Genomic DNA, 19,234 nt, shown 5'->3' on the forward strand with positions numbered 1-19,234 from the left:
CATGATTCAAAGTCTACATCCTCCATTTCTTCCTTAAACGAAGTGGGATCTTCTTCTTACTCAGTAGAGATCGCTTGATAGGATTCTCCATAGAGCAAGTACCTAGAATGCGGTCTCACAACCCTCCCACTACGAGTAATGGTTGAAGGTGTCTGATTGGCCAGTTTGACCAAAGGTCCTTCCTCTTTTCCCACTGTTTGATCCTGTTCTTGGTTAGGAACAACATCCTCATTATCCCCATTTGAAGGGACATGTGGAGATACAACAATGGGTGCCTCATTTTCTACTACCTCTGGTTCTATTTGCCTATGAGGCCCTGTAGGCATCACTTGCTCACTTGCTTCATTAGCAACCATTGGTTCAGTAGGAGGTTCCAAGTCATCACTATTAGATTCTATGCGGAAATCTGGAATTGAATTGTTTGAGCCATGTTCTAACATCTCTTGCAATAGAATCTTAGTAGTAGACTTGTGTTCTTCTATATACTTATCCTTTAAGAAGGTTGCATTTGTGCTAACAAATACCTTCTTATCAAGAGTATTATAGAAGTAGTAACCCCTCGTTCCCTTTGGATATCCTACAAAGAAACAAACATCTGATCTCGATTCCATCTTATCTGTCTTTCCCTTTAGCACATGTTCTAGACATCCCCATATCCGAATGTGGTGTAAATTGGGCTTGCACCCATTCCACAATTCAAGAGGTGTTTTGGGAACTGACTTAGATGGTACCAAATTCAAGATATAAATGACTGTTTGTAGTGCATATCCCCAAAAGAATATAGGCAATGAGGAATAACTCATCATTGATCTTACCATATCTAAAAGAGTTCGATTTCTTCTTTCCGAGACACCATTCTGTTGGGGAGTTCTGGTGCACTCAATTGGGATAATATCCCATTATCCGATAAATAGATTTTAAACTCTTAAGATAGATACTCGCCACCTCGATCAGATCGAAGGGCCTTGATACTCTTACCTAATTGTTTCTCAACTTCCGTCTGAAACTCCTTGATTTTTTTCAAAGCTTCAGATTTGTGAGACATAAGTTATATGTATCCAAATCTAGAGTAAGCATTTGTGAAGGTGATGAAGTACTCATATCCTCCTCTAGCCCGAGTACTAATAGGTCCACAAACATCGGAATGTACTAATTCCAAAACCTCTTTAGCCCTTAGCCCCTTAGCCTTAAAGGACCTCTTGGTCATCTTTCCTTCCATACAAGATTCACAATTTAGTATAGATTCCACCTCTAACTCATTTAAAGGATCATCCTTTATCAATCTTTGAATCCTATTTAGATTGATATGACCCAATCTAAGATGTCATAAGAGAGTTTCATTAGTACTAGACAACCTCTTTCTTTTCTTAGCAGTAGTAGTGTTATGTATGAGCCAATCAAATGACTTAAGACATAAAGACTATTAACCATATGACCCGAATATATAACAGAATTATTCAACTTAATAACCACGGTAGAATGGATAAAAAGTACCGAATAACCAACATGATATAAAAGTGCAACGGAAACCAAGTTTCGTGTAAGTTCGGGAACATAATAACAGTAATCTAATATCAAATGCCTACGATTCTCAAAACATAAAGTAAAAGTGCCAACAGCTTTGGAAGATACCACTGCTCCTGTGCCAACCCTAAGAGTGTACTCCCCTTCACTGAGATGCTTGATTTCCTGGAACTCCTGCAAAGAATTGCAAACATGATTAGTGGCTCCAGAATCTACAATCCAGGTATTAGTAGAATCAACCACTAAGCATGACTCAATGAATATGCCATTATTGCCTTTACCTTGCTTCCCCTTAGCTAGGTAATCTGGGCAATTCCTCTTCCAGTGACCCTTTTGTCCACAAATAAAAGACATTCTCTTTGGTTTCCCATCGACAGTAGTTTTCTTCCCCTTTGACTTGCTATTTGGCTTTTTGGTTGGCCTCTTCCTCTTCTTTCTTCCTTTCCCACCAGAAGGCTTAGGATGAGAGGGTCCGACTGTAACAGTCAAAGCACTTCCACTCCTAGCTTTTAGAACATATTCAGCAATTTGTAGCTCTTTCATTAATTCCATTAGAGACATGTCCATTTTGTGTAGATTATAATCAACTGTAAATTTTGAGAACATCTCAGGAAGAGTCTCAAGGACCATGTCAATCGGTATCTCGGAATCAATGCCAACTCCTAAAACCTCTGCAGCATTGAAGTGACCAATCATGGTTAACATATAGTCCCTTACAGATACACCCGATTTCATGCGTGTGTTTATAATTGCCCTAATAGAGGCTTGCCTAGCTTGTCGGCTTTGATGTCCAAACATCTCTTAAAGACTTTCCATTATGTCAAAAGTAGTTTGCATATTCTGATGTTTCTGTTGTAACACATTTGACATGGATGCCAAAATGTAACAATGGACCATCTCATCATAATGATGCCACTTTTCATATGCAGCCTTTTGAGATTCCGTGGAGTCATCTTTAGGGGTTTCGGGACAAACTTCATCCAGCACAAATTTATGTTTTTCAACGGTAAAAACAATATTAAGATTCCTTTTTCCAGTCAATGTAGTTTTCTCCCACAAGTTAATTTTTGTTAAGTATTACCGATAATGAATTAAGCGACATTTTCTGTAAAATTAACGATTCGCATATTAATAAAATGAGCAATAATCTTTGTGTGATGCATGTATATGAATATACAAATATCGACAAAAAACTATATTTGTAATAAAAAAATCTTAAACCCTTACAACTTTTAACACGCCCTCTATAGGAGGTCAATGTAGTTGTTGGCTGGGTTGGGGCCCTCCCACTCATTTTATTGAGCTAGGCATCTCATGCCATAAGAAAATGAAGATTGATTATTATTTGGCCTATGGACAATTTTGTTGAAATCTTCTATAGGAAGTCCCCCAAATTATTCATATATAAGTGTAATAACCTCCGTCAATAAATTTAAAATATCCGAAATATATAAAATGTCGTCTATAGGATGATCATCCCATTATTTTATTTTTAAAGAAATTCTATTACTAGATCCAATTTCAATTAATCTAAAATAATGTAGTGTTCTTATAGGGAGACCAATATAATTCGATACTAAACATATGTATTTTAATAATAAATTGGATGACGGAGGAGGCTATAGGTTTATACATGTCTATAAACCCTCTCCCACTTATTATTTTGTACCATTGGATTTTCATTTAATTAGCCCGCCAAATATAAATAATTATAATGACCCTAATTATAAAATATTTTTCAACCACCTCTAATTAATTTAGAGTGATATAAAAATATTTAAATGTAAATGCATATGATTTTAGTACACCGGGTGGTGTTTCATTTAATTTACATGACATGCGATAATAATTAAACATTCATCCATCCATAAAGCGGTAAAAGCGATAATTAAATGAATAATAATTACTAATAGCCCATCCTAAGAATTTAAATTAAAATTTAAATTTAAAAGAAGTGGTAATTACACAAAACCCTACCATTAAAATCATGAATTCTGAAATCAGATGGGAACTTTAATCTTTCTAAAATTAGATATTAGCATATTTAATTATTAATATAAAATATACATTTTTTTTTATCCCAAACCCAACCATTTTCTCTCTCGTATCACCCTCTCCCCAGTCCCAGCCATTTTCACTCTCTCTCTCTCATCGTCTTCTCTCCCTTGCCCCAACCATTCACGGCCCCATCACCACCTGCGGCATCCTCAGCTAGAAGACGCGTGAATCGCCGGCCAGATATTGCAGACCGTCATCGCCATGGGGATCTCGCGACGTATCCAAGCTTTGCCAAGGCACCAATCGGTGGGTTTTTATTTTTTTATTTTTGGTAAACTGTTGTTGGACGGTGGGCTGCGACGATGGATCTGGTCGTGATTGATTGTTGTGCTGTGTGTTGTGGTTGTGTAGTGTCGTGGGCTTGTGATGTGATGGTATTGTGTGTGTACTGTGGGCGGTGGTTGTGCGTGGTGGTGGTGATGTGTTTGTGGTGGGTTGTATGAGGTGTTGTTGTGGTTGAATGGAGGTGATGATACGAGTGGTGGTGGTTGTTGATAAGGGCGGTGAGATGGTAGTAGAGTCTAGTGGCAGATTGGAGATTTTTTCTGGTGGGGTGTTGCGATGGTGGTGGTGTTCGTGGGGACGGTGCGGTGGTTGTGGTGGTTTTGGTTGTGCTGGTGGTCGTGTTGTATGGTACGGTGGTCGTGGCAGTAGATGACAATGGTCGTGGCAGTGGGTGCGGCGGTGACGGTGAGCTGTTGGTGGTTGTGGTCTCAGATGTGTTGATTTGTTTTTAATCATGGTGTTTTCTGTAGGGTGATGGTAGTGCCGATAGCGGTGTTGGAGGCAGAGATTGTTTGGTGGTAGTCACAGATTAATTTGTTAACTGTGACCATTAAATTGGTTAATATGTGACCAATAAGATAAATTGTGATCTAAAAAATTAATAATTTGTGACCTATAGTATTTATGATTTGTGACCTAAAAATAAATTGTAAGTATAAATTTTTGATTTGTGACCAATGAACAAATTGTGACCTATAAAATTTTTGAATTGTGATCGTAAAATAATTTGTGACATAAAATTTCTGATTTGTGACAAAAAAATAATAAATAGTGAATTAAATCGTTAATTTGTGACCAAATTATATAAATCTCTGACTTAAATTTATTAAATTAGTAAATTAATTATTTAATTAATTAAATTATAAATAATTTTTAATAAAAATCTAATTTTTGAAATTTAAAACTTGTTTTTTTGTTTTTGAAATGTGCAATAATTAATTTCTTAGTTATGAAATTTTCCCTAAAAAGAATTACATTGGACCACAACCCGGCCCAATTCTTCAATTTTCTTTGTAGTCCACCTTATGTAACATGAAAATACGGTTAATTTAATTTTTAGGCTCAAAACTTAAAACCAACAAGGCCATTATCCAATGACATTGACCCAAGTTTTAAAGAAAGGCCCAAAAAATCCAAATTGCCCTAATTTTCAAACCCTAACAAGAAAACTCACATAACACCAAAGCACACACAACTCCGGTGACGGCGCAATCTCCGGCAACCCTAAAGGAAAGAAGGGCCGCCGAAAAGTGGCCCAGCAGCCGCTGCTGCACAAAGGCAGCAGCTCCGGCTACTGGGAGCAGCAACCAGCTACTACTTTTGTGTAGCAGCAGCAGCAAGCTGCTGTTGCACGCAGCGGCTATTGTGAGCCATGGTTGCCGCGTCAGCTGCCATAGCTCCGGTCACGACGGCCACCACCTCAGTCGTCGCCGCTTCTTGGTGTTTCTTGATATTCTTGCATTTTTTTTTGTCTTTCCTTCTTCTTCATTAAAATTACAGCAACAAATATTACATTTCTTCTTCCAATACAAAAATGAAAATGAAAAAAAAAATACAAAAAACTTAATGTCTTATGGCTTACAACATTTCTAGAGAATAACTATAATAAATGAATTACAATACGAAGTAAAAAGAAATTCTAAGGCCAAAAGTGATTATGAGTGTATCAACAATAATTTTAAACACATTTAAAGCATAAACATGTCAAAATCAAACAATCTAACACCACTCAACTAAAATGCATATTACATTAGAATTTAAAAATTTAATCATATTAAAGGCATACAATAACCTTGGCTCTGATATCATTTGTTCGTTGATGAATTTTAATCAATAAGAAATTAATTTTCCTTTGAAGATTAAAATCATGTAAATAAGGATTTAATTGATTTTGAAATCATTGGATTATAAAATCCTCACATATATAGAAAAGAGAGATGATAACCTTTTTGAAAGGGCTATTAATGGCCTAACCAATTGCTTCCTCCCTTAGATCTTCTCTCTTGTTCTCCACTAGGTGTTATTTATTTTTGAGGAATATGAAAAGTAGCTAACCCTAAAATCACATCAAAATATGTCAATAAAGTACATATTTATAATGACCTATTAGGGTTTGAAAATTACACAAATTTTCTTAGACTTTATAGTAGGTCAATTAAGTCACACACCTTTTATTGGAGCCAAGAAATGAACCTAATTGGACTCATATGACTCAAGCTATAATAAATGTTTTCAATTGGGTCAACTCTTGACCAATCGAGATACATCTATTAATCTCGACTTATTCTACCAAAAAATTGAGATGAGACTCTCGAGTCGAGTGATAGTTATAGAAGCAAATTGTGATTCAATAACAATGTCCTCTGATTATTGTTCCACAAGTCAACCACCTTTTGACCATCAATATGTTGAAACTGGCAAAATGACCGTTTTGCCCTTCAACATGTATTACCCTCTAAGTCCCATTTTTATACGACAAATTCGTTGTGATCAAATCACAATGTAAAGTCCAACGATCTCATCGTCGACCTACTGAGTTCAAATTCAATTTGTCTAGGAAAATACCTTAGAGTGACGATTGTCTCATCTCAATGATTAATGAATTCCAATATTGTAAGTACATGATATCTAATTGTTTCGACCCGATTTTCAAAGCACTGAGATCAATCTTCCATTTAAGACTTCACTCATTGATACCTCAAAGAACTTGAACTAGCAATCAAAGATACATTACTCACTCAGAATTTAGGTGACCTGTTTGATAATCAAGTAGAGTCTCATTTCAAACGATCACAAATGAGTCATCTACGCGGTCCCGTTCAATGTGCATCGAAGCACATTATTGTTCCTATTTCAAGATCTAGACAAATCTTAATAATAACAATACAATCTTATTAACATAAAGCGTCTAACTTTATGAACCGATTGTGAACGACATAATTTTGATCATATCACAAATTGTGTCTTACTATACCCGATCCATCGAGTATACAATTTGTGACATTCTATATGATCATGGAACCTTAGACAATCACTTCAAATTATAACACGCAAATAAACGAACATAAATTCATAATGTGATTTTACAGAACATTACTCGAAAAATGGGCATCAAACTAACAACTTCAACATCATATGTATCCCCATTATAAATCCAAGCTATACAATCAGAACTCAATATATACAGTCTAATCAAAGGTTTTGGGAAAAGTTCTTCCTCGATGGATGGTTTGAATGTTTACTAATGATACAACAAACAGAGTTATTGTACAAGAAAAATTACTTTCAACAGATACTTTAAAGATAGGCTCACAAACCATAACTAGCAGGTAACAACTGGATACTGAACCATTATTGCAACGTTAATATCCTGGAGACATCAATGAAGATCTTGGAATCCAAAATATTGATGACGTGTCGCAAATGATTTTGAAGAAACTGGCCAACGATTAAGAACACAATTGCTGGTAAGGTAAGGCTGCAGTTGATGACATGGAGGAATATGTCCTGTAGATGAATTAGAAAGATCAAAAACTCAGTTGTGTAATGATAAAAACTAATTTAGTAAAAACCCATGCACGCAATTACCTGACAGTAGGAAAAATCCTTTGCCGTTAATATTTATTGAACGATATAAAGCTCTTGTCTAGTTATGAAGTAGCGGCCAATTATGTTCCCCGGTTCTACAAGGAACTGCTCTTGAAACGTCCCTACTCGTTTGCTAGGTATATCAATTGAAAGGTCTCTAAAATTTGGCAGGCCCTCTACTTGTACACCATCTCCACATATCAGGAACTGATTTCCAACAATAAATGACCCTGAGACCCGAATTGCAACTCCATTTTCACCTTGAGCACGGCATTGAAGTTTCTCCACGACGTGCACAAGTTTTTCCGGAGGCCATTCGCCAGCCAATGTTCGACGAATATTTGACAATGCTGTAAAAATATCATCTTGACCAAGAGATTCTTTCCCACCAAAACTAGAAATTGTGACGGCTTGTATAAGAAATAGGGAACTCACACAAAATCAAATTCAAAAGTTTCAATTCCTCAAATCACACAAGTATTATTTGGATGTGCATATGCAGTAAATTTTTTAGACACTTCTCTTCAGATCTAGTGTAACGACCCAGCCTCTGTGAGCAAGCCGTTAACTCATTATATACTGTACGCTTCGTGAGGACTTCTACTCTCTTATCCCTCACAACTTCTCTCATGTCTCCAAAAATTCGAATCCAAGATCTTAGTCTTACGAGACACTTAAGATGAATCTTGTTATCAATTGAGTAACTTGGACATAGAGGCAAGGTCGCTATACCTAGGTAGTTGGTTCCCAAAATGAAGATTACACAGCTCTCCACTTTCCATCAATAACCAGATCAAAACTGTATAGAAAATAATGTAAAAGGTAATTGATATTAGCTATACCTGAAAACTGCATCTTCTACATATAAGGTCTTCATATGATGCCAAAGATCGTCAGATCCATCAAAAAGTAAGTAATAGTGTATTGTTAGCATCTGTTCAAGTCAAACACGGCATAAAGTGAGCATCAAATGGCATTCATACATTACAACTGTAGAATAAGAAAATAAATTCATTGCCCATGCAAAATTTAGGTAGCATTAGGTATGCATAAAATATTATTCATCCATTCATGAAGATAACAAGCTAGGACAAATGCCTAGCAAACTGGATGGATTATCAAAAAACGCAAGTATTAACTCACATCTGCCAGATCCTTCATCCTCTGTGTGGGATCAAATATGCTTCGCACAAACGTGCCCAAGTCAACCCCTGCATCCTCATACTTAGTAATAAAGGGGTGTGAAAGAAGCTGCAGCATATGCACGAAGATAAAATAAAAATACTGGATTGAACGTCTTCAAGTAAAAACTCCTATGGTTCATCTTTTCCTTCAAATAAATTACATAATACATGTATGTTAATTAAACTTTCCACTAAAAAAGGAAAAAAAAACTTTCCACCACTATGTCCCAACCATTAAGTTTTAAAAGGGGGAAGGAAATTATAATTAGGTCTATCTTATCCTTTATGTGCTGCTCCAATGGCCTACACAACAAATAAATAATGTTCAATTTTCGTAGTCAACCTTCCACATAAAAAACCAATATTATTCTCTAAAACCTTCATTTCAAGCCTAAATTATTTCTCAATTACTCTCACAACATATATAAAGTTTGAGGGGATTTATCATTAACTTATTACACTATAGTTTGCATATTTCTAAAGATCTGGCTTATTTTTACAAACGAAACATTAATAGAAGATCAGAACCTACTATAACAACTGATCTTTTATTAGAACTTATCGCAACAAAATGCACCAAAGTTATCATCAACAGTTTGGTACATTTGGTTATCAACCATCATTATAAAGGAAGTTACTTCAACGAAAAAAGAAAAGGGAGAATAAGAACCTAGATTGCCCAATTTAATTATATTACTATTCTCCTATGCACGCCATGTTACTCTGATTCTTCTCAGTGCACAAAAATATCTGTCTTGGACACTTAACCTCGAACAAGGGACCTGACAGTGTCCACTATCTTGTATCAATCATAATTAGCACTTTACAGACGTTTTTGTTCCCCAACCATTTAATAAATTTGAAGGGCATTCATAATATCTCATACGATATACTTTGATGTTGAGACTGTAATATTTTATCAACTCATACTTCAAGAAAGCAACATTGGACCAGATAACAATACTTGAGTGACTGGGTACAATAAACAAGTTCTTCGCCAAAGACTTGAACTCCTTAGACATGTCGACACGTAGAAAAAGAATACAACTAAAACTCATACGAAGGGTCCTCACAAACCTTTGTTCTTGTCTCAATGGAAGGAAAATAACTGTTATTCACTTGCCAATGTTCAATTTTTAATACACATAGTTCAAATCTAATTTTCACATTAAGCAGAACACGAATCCAGAATTTACCTGTTGCTCACCTGCTCAGCTGTTGGCCTTGAATCTGGATTTTTCTGGAGGCAAGCATCAACAAATAAACAGAACTCAGGAGAAAATTTTTGTTTTGACAGGGATGGAGATGGATCATCAAGGATCTGTTGTTACAGAATAAAAACGCCACGTCATAAGGTCAATATTCAATTTCTTTGATAAGTACCTCAACACATTTGAATCGTCTCGAGAATAATTTGATAAAAGAAAAGAAATAGCTATTTATGAAACATTTGCACAATGAAGAATAAATACATCAAACCCTGATTCGAAGTAGAACTTGTATTCTAGCAAGCATTACATAATAATTCCTTACGAAATTAAGAATAACTGAATGACAGGACCATAAAAGAATATATGTTATCTGGGAGGAAATCATAGAATTTTTACCTGCAGCATAAGATTAACGGGCCCATCATTAGCAGTGTACGGAAATTCTCCTGTAGCACACTCAAAAAGTGCAAGTCCAAGGCTCCAAATATCAGCAGCATAAGAGTAACTTTCATTTCGGATTCTTTCAGGTGACATGTATGTAACGGTTCCAACAAAAGTTGCACACTGATAGCAAAACAAACAATAAGTCAGAAGAATTCATAACACAGCATAGCCATAGGAGAAATAATACATACCATAGCCATAGAATTCTCTAATCCAGCACTTATACCAAAATCTGTAATCTTTGACTCCCCCTTGAGATTTACAAGCAAATTTGCAGGTTTTATATCTCTGTGTACTAAATGTCTAACTCCGTGCAAGTAACTCAGCCCCTTAGCAAAAAATCAAAGACAATCAAAATACAAAGAGCAGAAAAAATTTACTCTTTTGGTAAGAATACAAAACTGAAACCAAATAAAGCATCTTACATGCAACAGCTTCTGCACCATAGCAGAAAGAACTGGCTCCGGTATAGACTTTCTTACACGAATGATATCTGCTAGAGATCCACCATCCATGTACTCTAGAGCTATGCTTATCTGCCCAGATTCTGGAGTGTAAAAAGCTCCATAAAATTCTACAAGACCTTGATAACAGGGTGCCTCACACAACGTCCGTATTTCAGTAAGAAGTTGTTGCCTTTTCTCCTGATATGAACATGAAAATAGTGTGAACTGGATATCAACCCAATCTTTTCCCCACTACGCTTCTCTAAAATATTTTAAACTTCCTCACACGCTGTAGCCACCCCTTCTCTCTCTGACGCTACAAAAGTACTTGCTCCAAATTCATTTGTTCATCTAATAGTATCCTTCAAACTGGTTGTTCGAATCATTATTCTAAAGTGCTAAGATGGAGAAGAAAATCTGTATCAGAGAAACTTCTTCACCAGTCCACGACAATTTTTTAACAAGTATTTTTTGGAAATTTGAATACTAAATCCCGAAAATGTTTGTATAATTAAGGTGAATCATCTCGAACTAAATTTTAATTATTAACAACCGTTAACATAAAAGAAATACTTTAACAACCCCATGAAGAGAATGTATACTACATGTATTGATACACAATATACAAACCTTTTCGAAAATATTAATCTTCTTGACAGCAATAATTCTGTGATTGGGAATATGAATGGCCCTTTGAACAACACTACTTGCACCACTGCCTATGGACCCAAAAATCCTAATCTCATGAGAAGCACACCTGTAAGTTTTTTCAGTATCATCTTCAGAAAATGGAGACGATGAACTGCACTTTTGCAAGCCAAGCTCATTGATATTATAAACATTGTACGATTTGCTCAGCAAATTCACTGTTCCACCATCCGATAACTGATTCCAATAAATTAATAAAAAAAAGTAAAAATTAACCGAAAATCAAACATTTTCAGCGAAATTTTGAACAGAAAAATACAACAAGAGAGGATTATAATTTACCATGTAGGAATCAGACGGGTCAATTGTTGACCCGGATGAGAAACCCTTTTCTGCATCAAATAAAGGGACGAGCTTTTTCTTTAATTCTTCTAATTCAGCCATGGGAAATTAGAAAATTTTGAAAAATGTTATAACATTTATAACTTTATCCTCAATCCAAGAAATTACTGAGAACTGGAATTTTTAAAGCTATTTCGCTAAAAATGAGCTGAATTTTTTGCGAGGATTTGAAGTGTGATTGTTCTTTGTTTATTTTATAATTTTATTTATATCACTTTCCCTGAGCATACAACCTGCCACGTGTCCCATGGGTCGACCTTATTAGATTCTCGTTTGGGAGTCATCAATTTTAGAAGAACCTTGTTACTTGAACATTCGGGACTACATAAGAGTGTCCATAATGGACGCTCGACGCCTCGACACATTGGGAACTACATAAGGGTGTCCATAATGGATACTCGACGCCTACCACGCAGGGATCTATAGGCGCCTCGACCAATGAAGAGGCGCCGAATGTCCATTATGGACACCTGGATGTAGATCCCAATGTATAACAAGTATAATCTATTTTAAAATCTGATTTGGATCGGATTTTTTTGTTATAGGACTTGTTAGAGTCAACTTTTTGATCGTTAAAGAGAAAAAGGAGCTCCATTTGTGAGTGAAGAAGTAAAAAATAATGACTGATTTGAAAAGTAATGGTCCAAAATTATTTTTTGGATGAAAAATTAGAATCAATCGGAAGCTTAGATTATCGAGCTTCTATATCGTTAAATCATTTGATTTTTTAAATTAAATTTCTAAATATTTAAATTGAATACGTATGATTGATATCTAGGTTCATTTTTTTTATAAGGCCCGTTTGGTAGCCATTTTCTTCAAAATGCATTTTTCTCTCTTTTCTTTTCAACCACACATTTTTTTATTAAAATCATATTACACGTAAATCAAATTTTTTTTTGTATTTTTAAACCATACATTTCACATCAATTTACTATTCTAAAAATCATTTTTATTTAAAAATGCATATTAAAGCACCCCCAAAAGTTCAATCTGAGTACAATTTATTGGGCAGAGCCAATCTAAGTATTTTCCAAACTAAGTGAGCCTTGATTTTCTTTTTCCTATTTTGGTTTTAAATTTTGAATTAAAAATTAAAGCATGTAGAAATGAAAATTTTAGTAATAAATTGTAGAGGATAAATATAATTTTACTGAGATACTAATCATACCATAGTAATATTAAAGTTGAATAGTTGTGGCATGAAATTCTAGATGATTGATAAAAGTAGAAAAAAATTATGTGTTCATATTTAAAATTATTTTATTAAGAAAATGTATCATCTTTAAATATATAATTATTTGAATAAAATTTCGTAACAAATTTTTTTTCCCATCAGCCGACGTCTATATCGTACATTCAACTTGCAAAGCTAAAGATTAATTTTATAATTAATGAATAAATTATGAATTATTTGACTTCCCAAAGAACCCAAACGCTTCATACACACGCAAACATAACATGAGCCACGCCCCTAAAATTGCCCCTTGAGGGTTTCAAAGGTCAAACTTGTAATTTTAAGTATCCCACGTGAGGAGTTGCACTTTTAAGAACCATTTTGGATAAGATTTTGTAAAATCAGTAAGGTTTGTTTGATTGGGAAAATGAAATTGAATTGAATTGAAAAGAAATTATAGGGAATTGAATTGAGTAAAAATTGTTTATCTGAAAATTGTAAATTATTGTGTTTAATTGGTATAATTTTTTATGTGAAAAATGTTACGACAAAAGTATTTTCTGGTGTTTGTTTAACTTTGTTTTACATAAAAATTGTCAATTAAAAGGATACAATTTACTGGTATTGGAGATGAAATTTGATTCCATTGCCAACAAAAAAATCATCTATCTTTTCATGTTCGTTTCACTTTATTTTACATGAAAATTGTCGATTAAAGGGAAATATTTTTTTTACAATAATTCTTTGAATTTGTTTCCTTTGATAAAAAAAAAGGTGAACAGTTGGTGGGAATTGTCCCATTTATAGTTTTAAACTTTTAAAATAATTACTGCACAAGGACAACATGACAAAAATTGTCAATTACACCGTTAGTTGACCAACCACCCAACATATCTCACCACAGCCAAAACCAAACCAGAATCTACCCACTCCATCATGTCGCGTGACCATCACCCATCCACACCGTCGCACAACTCAACCACAAAACCAACGACCATTGCCATTTCCACCACAAAACTCCATCATTTTCAGTCGGCCACATGCCGAGTTACGGTATATCAATCTCTTCCAATCTTCTTCTATGATAAAATTTTCTAGTTGATTGAATGAAATCTTAGTTTGAGCAATCGTGGAAATAAGTTGGGAAATATCAAACACCTTATGACATTTGGTGACGATATTCATATGCTACCCATATCTACATTTTGTAAAACACCCAATTATATAGTGGTCACACCACAAGGTACAAACAACGACAAAAGTAGATTGAAGATGATACTACACGAAATTCAAACATAGTCTCCAAGTTAAACAAATGGCAAAGGGCTTCTTTATCAAGTAAATGGGTTAAATATATTAGTGGTTAATGAACTATAGTACATGTTATTACTTACTAATTAAATTTTAAAATGTATCAGTGTATCTCATCGTCACTAAACATTAAGTCGCATTATATCGTTCTTCTTGGATTTTGCTTTTGCTGTCTTCTTCTTGTTCTTTGGCAGAATATGGAAATTGAAGAAAAATAGTTAGGGTGTGTTTGCTTAGAAAATTCTTCATGAAAAATAATATTTTTTTTTCACCTGAATTTCAACTTTTGGAGTGTTTGATTTATTTTTTTCATGAAAATATTTTTCAACCTTTAAAAATATGTTTAATTTTCTTTATTTTTAGGAAAACAAACATTTTCTTTCTTAGAAAATAATTTTCATGCCAATCAAATACAGCATTGGTTTTTTTGTGGGATTTGAGGAAAGAGAGAACAATCATGTTACAGTGATCGAAAATGGTTGACAAAGGAGGTGATCGATCCTCACATTGACGGGACACATTTTTTATTTTGGATTTTTTTATTCACGCAGGATTCACGTGCATGTGAGAGGATGTCAACCATTTAATCATCCATTTTCAAGCAGAGTAGTTTTAATTCAAGGGGGAGATGGGCAATTTGCTCTTTCGGATGGGGAAGAAAAGAAAAAAAAACTTGTTTGGATCGATTTTGCCTCTTGGAACATTGTTCATGGAACTTGTTCGATGGTGAATAAAATGATTCTGTATATAAAAAAAAAATCAATTTAATAGGTTTTATAATTGTCATAAAAATCGAGTATAAATTGATAAAACGATTATGAATAATAGGTTTCAAAATTCAAAGTAATAATGTGAAAAGTAGGCAATATAATAAATCCTGAAATAAATAATGTCAAAAGTCAAAATTGTAAGCCCGCCCTAAACCATATAATTAAAACCGCCGGCATGAAATAAAAACAGACTGTACCCACGAAAGAAGCTCACAGATAAGATACAGTCGTACACGCATGACCTCGCGAACCGCCCGCAAAAAAACAAGTTGCCACAAAACTTGTGGCGGTTTTATCTCTTAACCCTTCTACATTGGTCTTCTTCATTCTGAAGACCCTCTTCTCCAAGTAACCGCATGAATTTGGCAACTTATCTGCATTCATCACACATTATATATAAACCAATTTACTTCCGGTTTCAGGGAATAGTTTCAAATTTAATGCTTCCACTTCCCAGCTGTTCTTTTTAAGTTTTAACGTTCTTTTTCTTGGTTCTTTTCGGCCTAATTTATTTTTTCTTGAATTTTGTTCAAGATTGTGCTTATGAGTTTTTTAGTTTATGTTTATTTGAGCTATTAATAGTTTCTTTCAATCTATATTTACCCTTTTTGTGTTTGTCCATACTCATTCTTTCAATCTACGTAACTTCTTTCTTTGTTCTTTTTCTTGGTTTTGAAAATAATTTTCAGACCCAATATCTCGTTTTTTCCCCCTAATTGGATTGTAGACCAAGTTAGCTACTTTTCTTTTTCAATGGGATCAATTGATTGTTATGCAATGGGAAATCAACCTTCATCCCAAATCAAAATCCTTAAACTGTTTGATGATTGTCCACATAGTTCAAACATCAAAACTCCATGTTCTGAGGCTAATCTTGAAGATCAGTGTGAGCAAACTTCTTTTGCTTCTGATTGTGAAAGCGGGATTTCTGGTACCGGAAACATGCAAGAAAATCCTATGTTCGAGAATGGGTTAATCAGAGTTCATGAAAAGGATAAGATGTACGAGATAATCAAGAACAAATTTCTTTCTGGTTTGAGCAATTGTGGATTTCATAATGAAGTTGAGGCCATACATAAGAAGGTTTATTCCGGTTTTATGTGTCAAGCAAAATTTCAGTCGTTTTGTATATATGCACGAGCAATGGAGCAGCATTTCAGGGGCGGCGCCAATGTGAAATACGCATGGTATGGCGCTTCCAAGAATGAGCTCAACGACATTCTTTCACATGGTTTTGGCCATCCCATGAATACTGGAGTATACAGAGGTGGAATTTGTCTTTCTCCTGCCGATCACCCTGCTGAAAGGTACTGCTATATGAAAGTAATCCAATTAGACTATTCTATTGAGGTTTAACTTCATGCTAACTTGATTTTACATATGTAACAGTTTTCCATCATCTGTTGCTGATGAGGATGGGCTTAGGCATTTGTTACTTTGTCGTGTTCTATTGGGAAGGACGGAGATTGTTCGTCCTGATTCACGACAGTCTAATCCAAGTTCCGAGGAATTTGATTCAGGGGTTGACAATTTAGCTTCTCCTAAAAAGTATATTGTCTGGAGCACGCGCTTGAATACTCATATCTTGCCAGAATACGTTGTTAGTTTCAGATCTTCGACTGGTTTGGAAGGTGAGGAATATAGAAACTTTTCCTTTTTGACAGATTGTTATTCGTTTTTTTAAAATTTTAAATGAAATTGGCAATGTACTTTCAGGTTATCAAAGGATTTCTCGTCCTCTGAGAAGACCAAGTTCGGATTTTGTTCCGTTTTCTGCTCTCATAAAAGTGCTTTCGAAGTTCTTACCTCCTGATGCGAACAAAATGATAGCCACGCATTATGGCGATCATAAAGTACGCATTTATACTCTACTAATGGAAAATACGGGCATATATTTCATCGGTGTAATTTATGTTTCTTACTTCTCAATCTTTTACCTCAGGAGAAGAAGATGACACGGCATGAATTTATTCAACGATTGAGAAATATAGCAGGGGACAAGTTATTGCTAGTAGTCATAAAGTCTCACATGGACAAGGTACGTTGTACTACATGAACTAAATCTCGTTTCTTTAAGTAAAATCTTCCAATTGTGTAGTTGTTGGCGGCTCAGTTGATGAATTGAAATCGTAGCAACTACTTTTTGAAGTTCACTATTTGTTAAGAATCAAGAATGCATATTTTACGTCCATATGCTATAGATGTTCAGATTCTTTCTGAATATGATGCTATAAGATTTTAAGAAACGACGCTGTTTATTACAGACTTAACAATGGATAGCTGATGAAATTTTGGAAAGGACATTGTCAAGCGTGAATTATCAGGAATAAGTGTTAAGAATGAATAATGTTATTCATCACCACGGTGCTAAGCACCAGTTTAGGTGACACTACATAAGATTAAATGATAGATTTATTTAAATGTAAAGTCACATTGCATATTTAATTGAACCTATAGGGTGTAGTCACTTAGACTTTTGCTAACTAGCATTATTTTTAATGTTATCCATGCTAGAGAATATTGTCATTTTACTTCTGGTGATTACGCTGTTTCCTTTTCAAAGTTGTTTTGGTTAATTACTGTTCACTGTTCGGGTCTTAATTTTTGGTGCACTCTATAAAGAGAGACGACAGGTTATGACTGTAAAACTGATGCAACTGACATTTATACTAACCCCTTTTCAGGGGTAAAATTAAGAAATTGCTTGACATGTGAAGAAAAACACTTCTAAGATTTTATGAGTCGAACTTTATGATTCTAGACTCAGATCAAAGGCCCTTGAGGCAGGGAAGATTGTCATAGAGAAACTCATAGAAATTACTTCAAAAAGTCGGTGAAATATCAGTATGAATTTTTATTCTTGTGGAATACATCTTCTGTCAAAATCTTGTTCATCCGTGTTTTAGTTTTTTCTTGCTCTTGTTGATTATAAGGTTTTGTCTCTGCCATTTTGCTTGGTTTCATAGTTCTGACCAACAGATTGTTGTTTGGTATTGGCAGATGAAAGCACCACAAATCAGCTTCTTACGTAACCGCAATAATCGAGGGGAGAACTCGGGCTTGCAGGAATGGATGACACCTTTGCGATAGGCATAACTAACACTCAACAGATACGTTGACAAGGATACTACTAACATTCATAGACGAGCTCAATTATTCGATCAGACAGTAGACGTAAATGGTACTTTGTCGTACTTTTTCCTTCTAGATACTGTAGTTGAGACTTTAGACCAGGCATGGTCTGTCTACAAATGTATTTGTTACTTAAGAATGCTATTAGGCGCAGTTTGCACGTCAACTACTAAATACTATTGTTTCTACGCCAATCTTTTAATGTTGGATCAAGTTTGAGGTCTTTAATGAAAGAATAATGCTATTTGTAGTCACTCACTGAGGCAATTGCCCTACGTGGTATACATATGACAGGTGGTTATTTGATGCATTAATGAATAAAAAAGCTTTCACATTAATGTATCAAATAATCACCTACCATGTGTATGCCACGTAGGACGACTAGACTACCGCAGTGAACGACTACGAATAACAGTACTTTTAATGAAAAGGCGTATTCGGTTGTAGTGACAGACTTGGTCATCGTGCATTTATTTTTATTATAGTATCTCTGAAGTCCCTATACTATGTAAAATACATCAATGGTCATTGAAATTATGTCATCGCTACTACTTAATAACCAAACTTTTGAATTTAACTCGTTGGTCACTGAACTATGAACCTTGTTATTATCCATCCATCATTGTGATGGAATCCGTCTCACTCAGTTGATAGAATTGCATTGATAAAACATCCTCTGATTTTGGGTTAATTGGTAGTTTAGTTGACTGATTCTTGCTCTGGTTCAACCTTTGTTTTTGTTTCAAAACCCAATTCAAGATATAAAATTTATATAAATAAAGAAATAAATTTACTCCTTGAACTTGAAAAGTGATAATATAAATACAGTTTATACCCAGAGAAAATAAATTTAGAGGGAAAGGTAATGACATAATTGACACAAGTTGAAGTACATGGACCCAATTTGAGATAAAATTGAAGTGTAATGACTCAATTGAAACTCGGGGTGAAAGTACAATGACCCCTAGTGAAATTACTCCATCACAATTTATTTATTGACATGCTACAATAGTCCGGCAATCTAGTCTAGCCTTCAAAGAGGAGATGATGTTAA

The 19,234-nt window shown here is 34.7% G+C and overlaps 2 protein-coding genes across 3 annotated transcripts; one reads left to right on the top strand and one right to left on the bottom strand.

The window, feature by feature from the left end:
• Window positions 1-6,922: 6,922 nt before the first annotated feature.
• Window positions 6,923-11,959, bottom strand: LOC111401700 (mitogen-activated protein kinase kinase 3). Of its 2 annotated transcripts, none has more exons than XM_023029559.1 (10): window positions 11,731-11,959; window positions 11,371-11,497; window positions 10,720-10,938; window positions 10,486-10,623; window positions 10,247-10,414; window positions 9,847-9,960; window positions 8,599-8,706; window positions 8,298-8,389; window positions 7,456-7,849; window positions 6,923-7,374 (listed from the first exon to the last, which is right to left on the bottom strand). In XM_023029559.1, exons 1-9 carry the CDS (start codon window positions 11,784-11,786, stop codon window positions 7,489-7,491), a joined length of 1,383 nt encoding a protein of 460 aa, XP_022885327.1. In that variant the 5' UTR covers window positions 11,787-11,959; the 3' UTR covers window positions 6,923-7,374; window positions 7,456-7,488. The 2 variants fall into 2 exon arrangements, with proteins under 2 accessions (XP_022885327.1, XP_022885326.1); XM_023029558.1 differs by having other exon boundaries at window positions 11,371-11,625.
• A 3,414-nt stretch (window positions 11,960-15,373) lies between these two features.
• On the top strand, window positions 15,374-18,393 carry LOC111401701 (probable inactive poly [ADP-ribose] polymerase SRO5). Its single transcript, XM_023029560.1, has 5 exons — window positions 15,374-16,355; window positions 16,438-16,679; window positions 16,765-16,901; window positions 16,991-17,086; window positions 18,049-18,393. Exons 1-5 carry the CDS (start codon window positions 15,802-15,804, stop codon window positions 18,136-18,138), a joined length of 1,119 nt encoding a protein of 372 aa, XP_022885328.1. The 5' UTR covers window positions 15,374-15,801; the 3' UTR covers window positions 18,139-18,393.
• Window positions 18,394-19,234: the final 841 nt, after the last annotated feature.

This window comes from Olea europaea, chromosome 10, assembly GCF_002742605.1.
Source record: "Olea europaea var. sylvestris chromosome 10, O_europaea_v1, whole genome shotgun sequence".
NCBI classification, from domain to species: domain Eukaryota; kingdom Viridiplantae; phylum Streptophyta; class Magnoliopsida; order Lamiales; family Oleaceae; genus Olea; species Olea europaea.

Excerpts from the sequence above, each read along its gene's own strand:
- LOC111401700 (XM_023029558.1), bottom strand. The coding sequence starts at position 11,832 with ATGGCTGAATTAGAAGAATTAAAGAAAAAGCTCGTCCCTTTATTTGAT. Across the intron at positions 11,626-11,730 it reads ACCCGTCTGATTCCTACATG|TTATCGGATGGTGGAACAGT; the intron begins GTAAATTATAAT and ends TATTGGAATCAG. Across the intron at positions 10,624-10,719 it reads TGGTGCAGAAGCTGTTGCAT|GGGCTGAGTTACTTGCACGG; the intron begins GTAAGATGCTTT and ends TTTTTTGCTAAG.
- LOC111401701 (XM_023029560.1), top strand. The coding sequence starts at position 15,802 with ATGGGATCAATTGATTGTTATGCAATGGGAAATCAACCTTCATCCCAA. Across the intron at positions 16,356-16,437 it reads GCCGATCACCCTGCTGAAAG|TTTTCCATCATCTGTTGCTG; the intron begins GTACTGCTATAT and ends CATATGTAACAG. Across the intron at positions 16,680-16,764 it reads ATCTTCGACTGGTTTGGAAG|GTTATCAAAGGATTTCTCGT; the intron begins GTGAGGAATATA and ends ATGTACTTTCAG.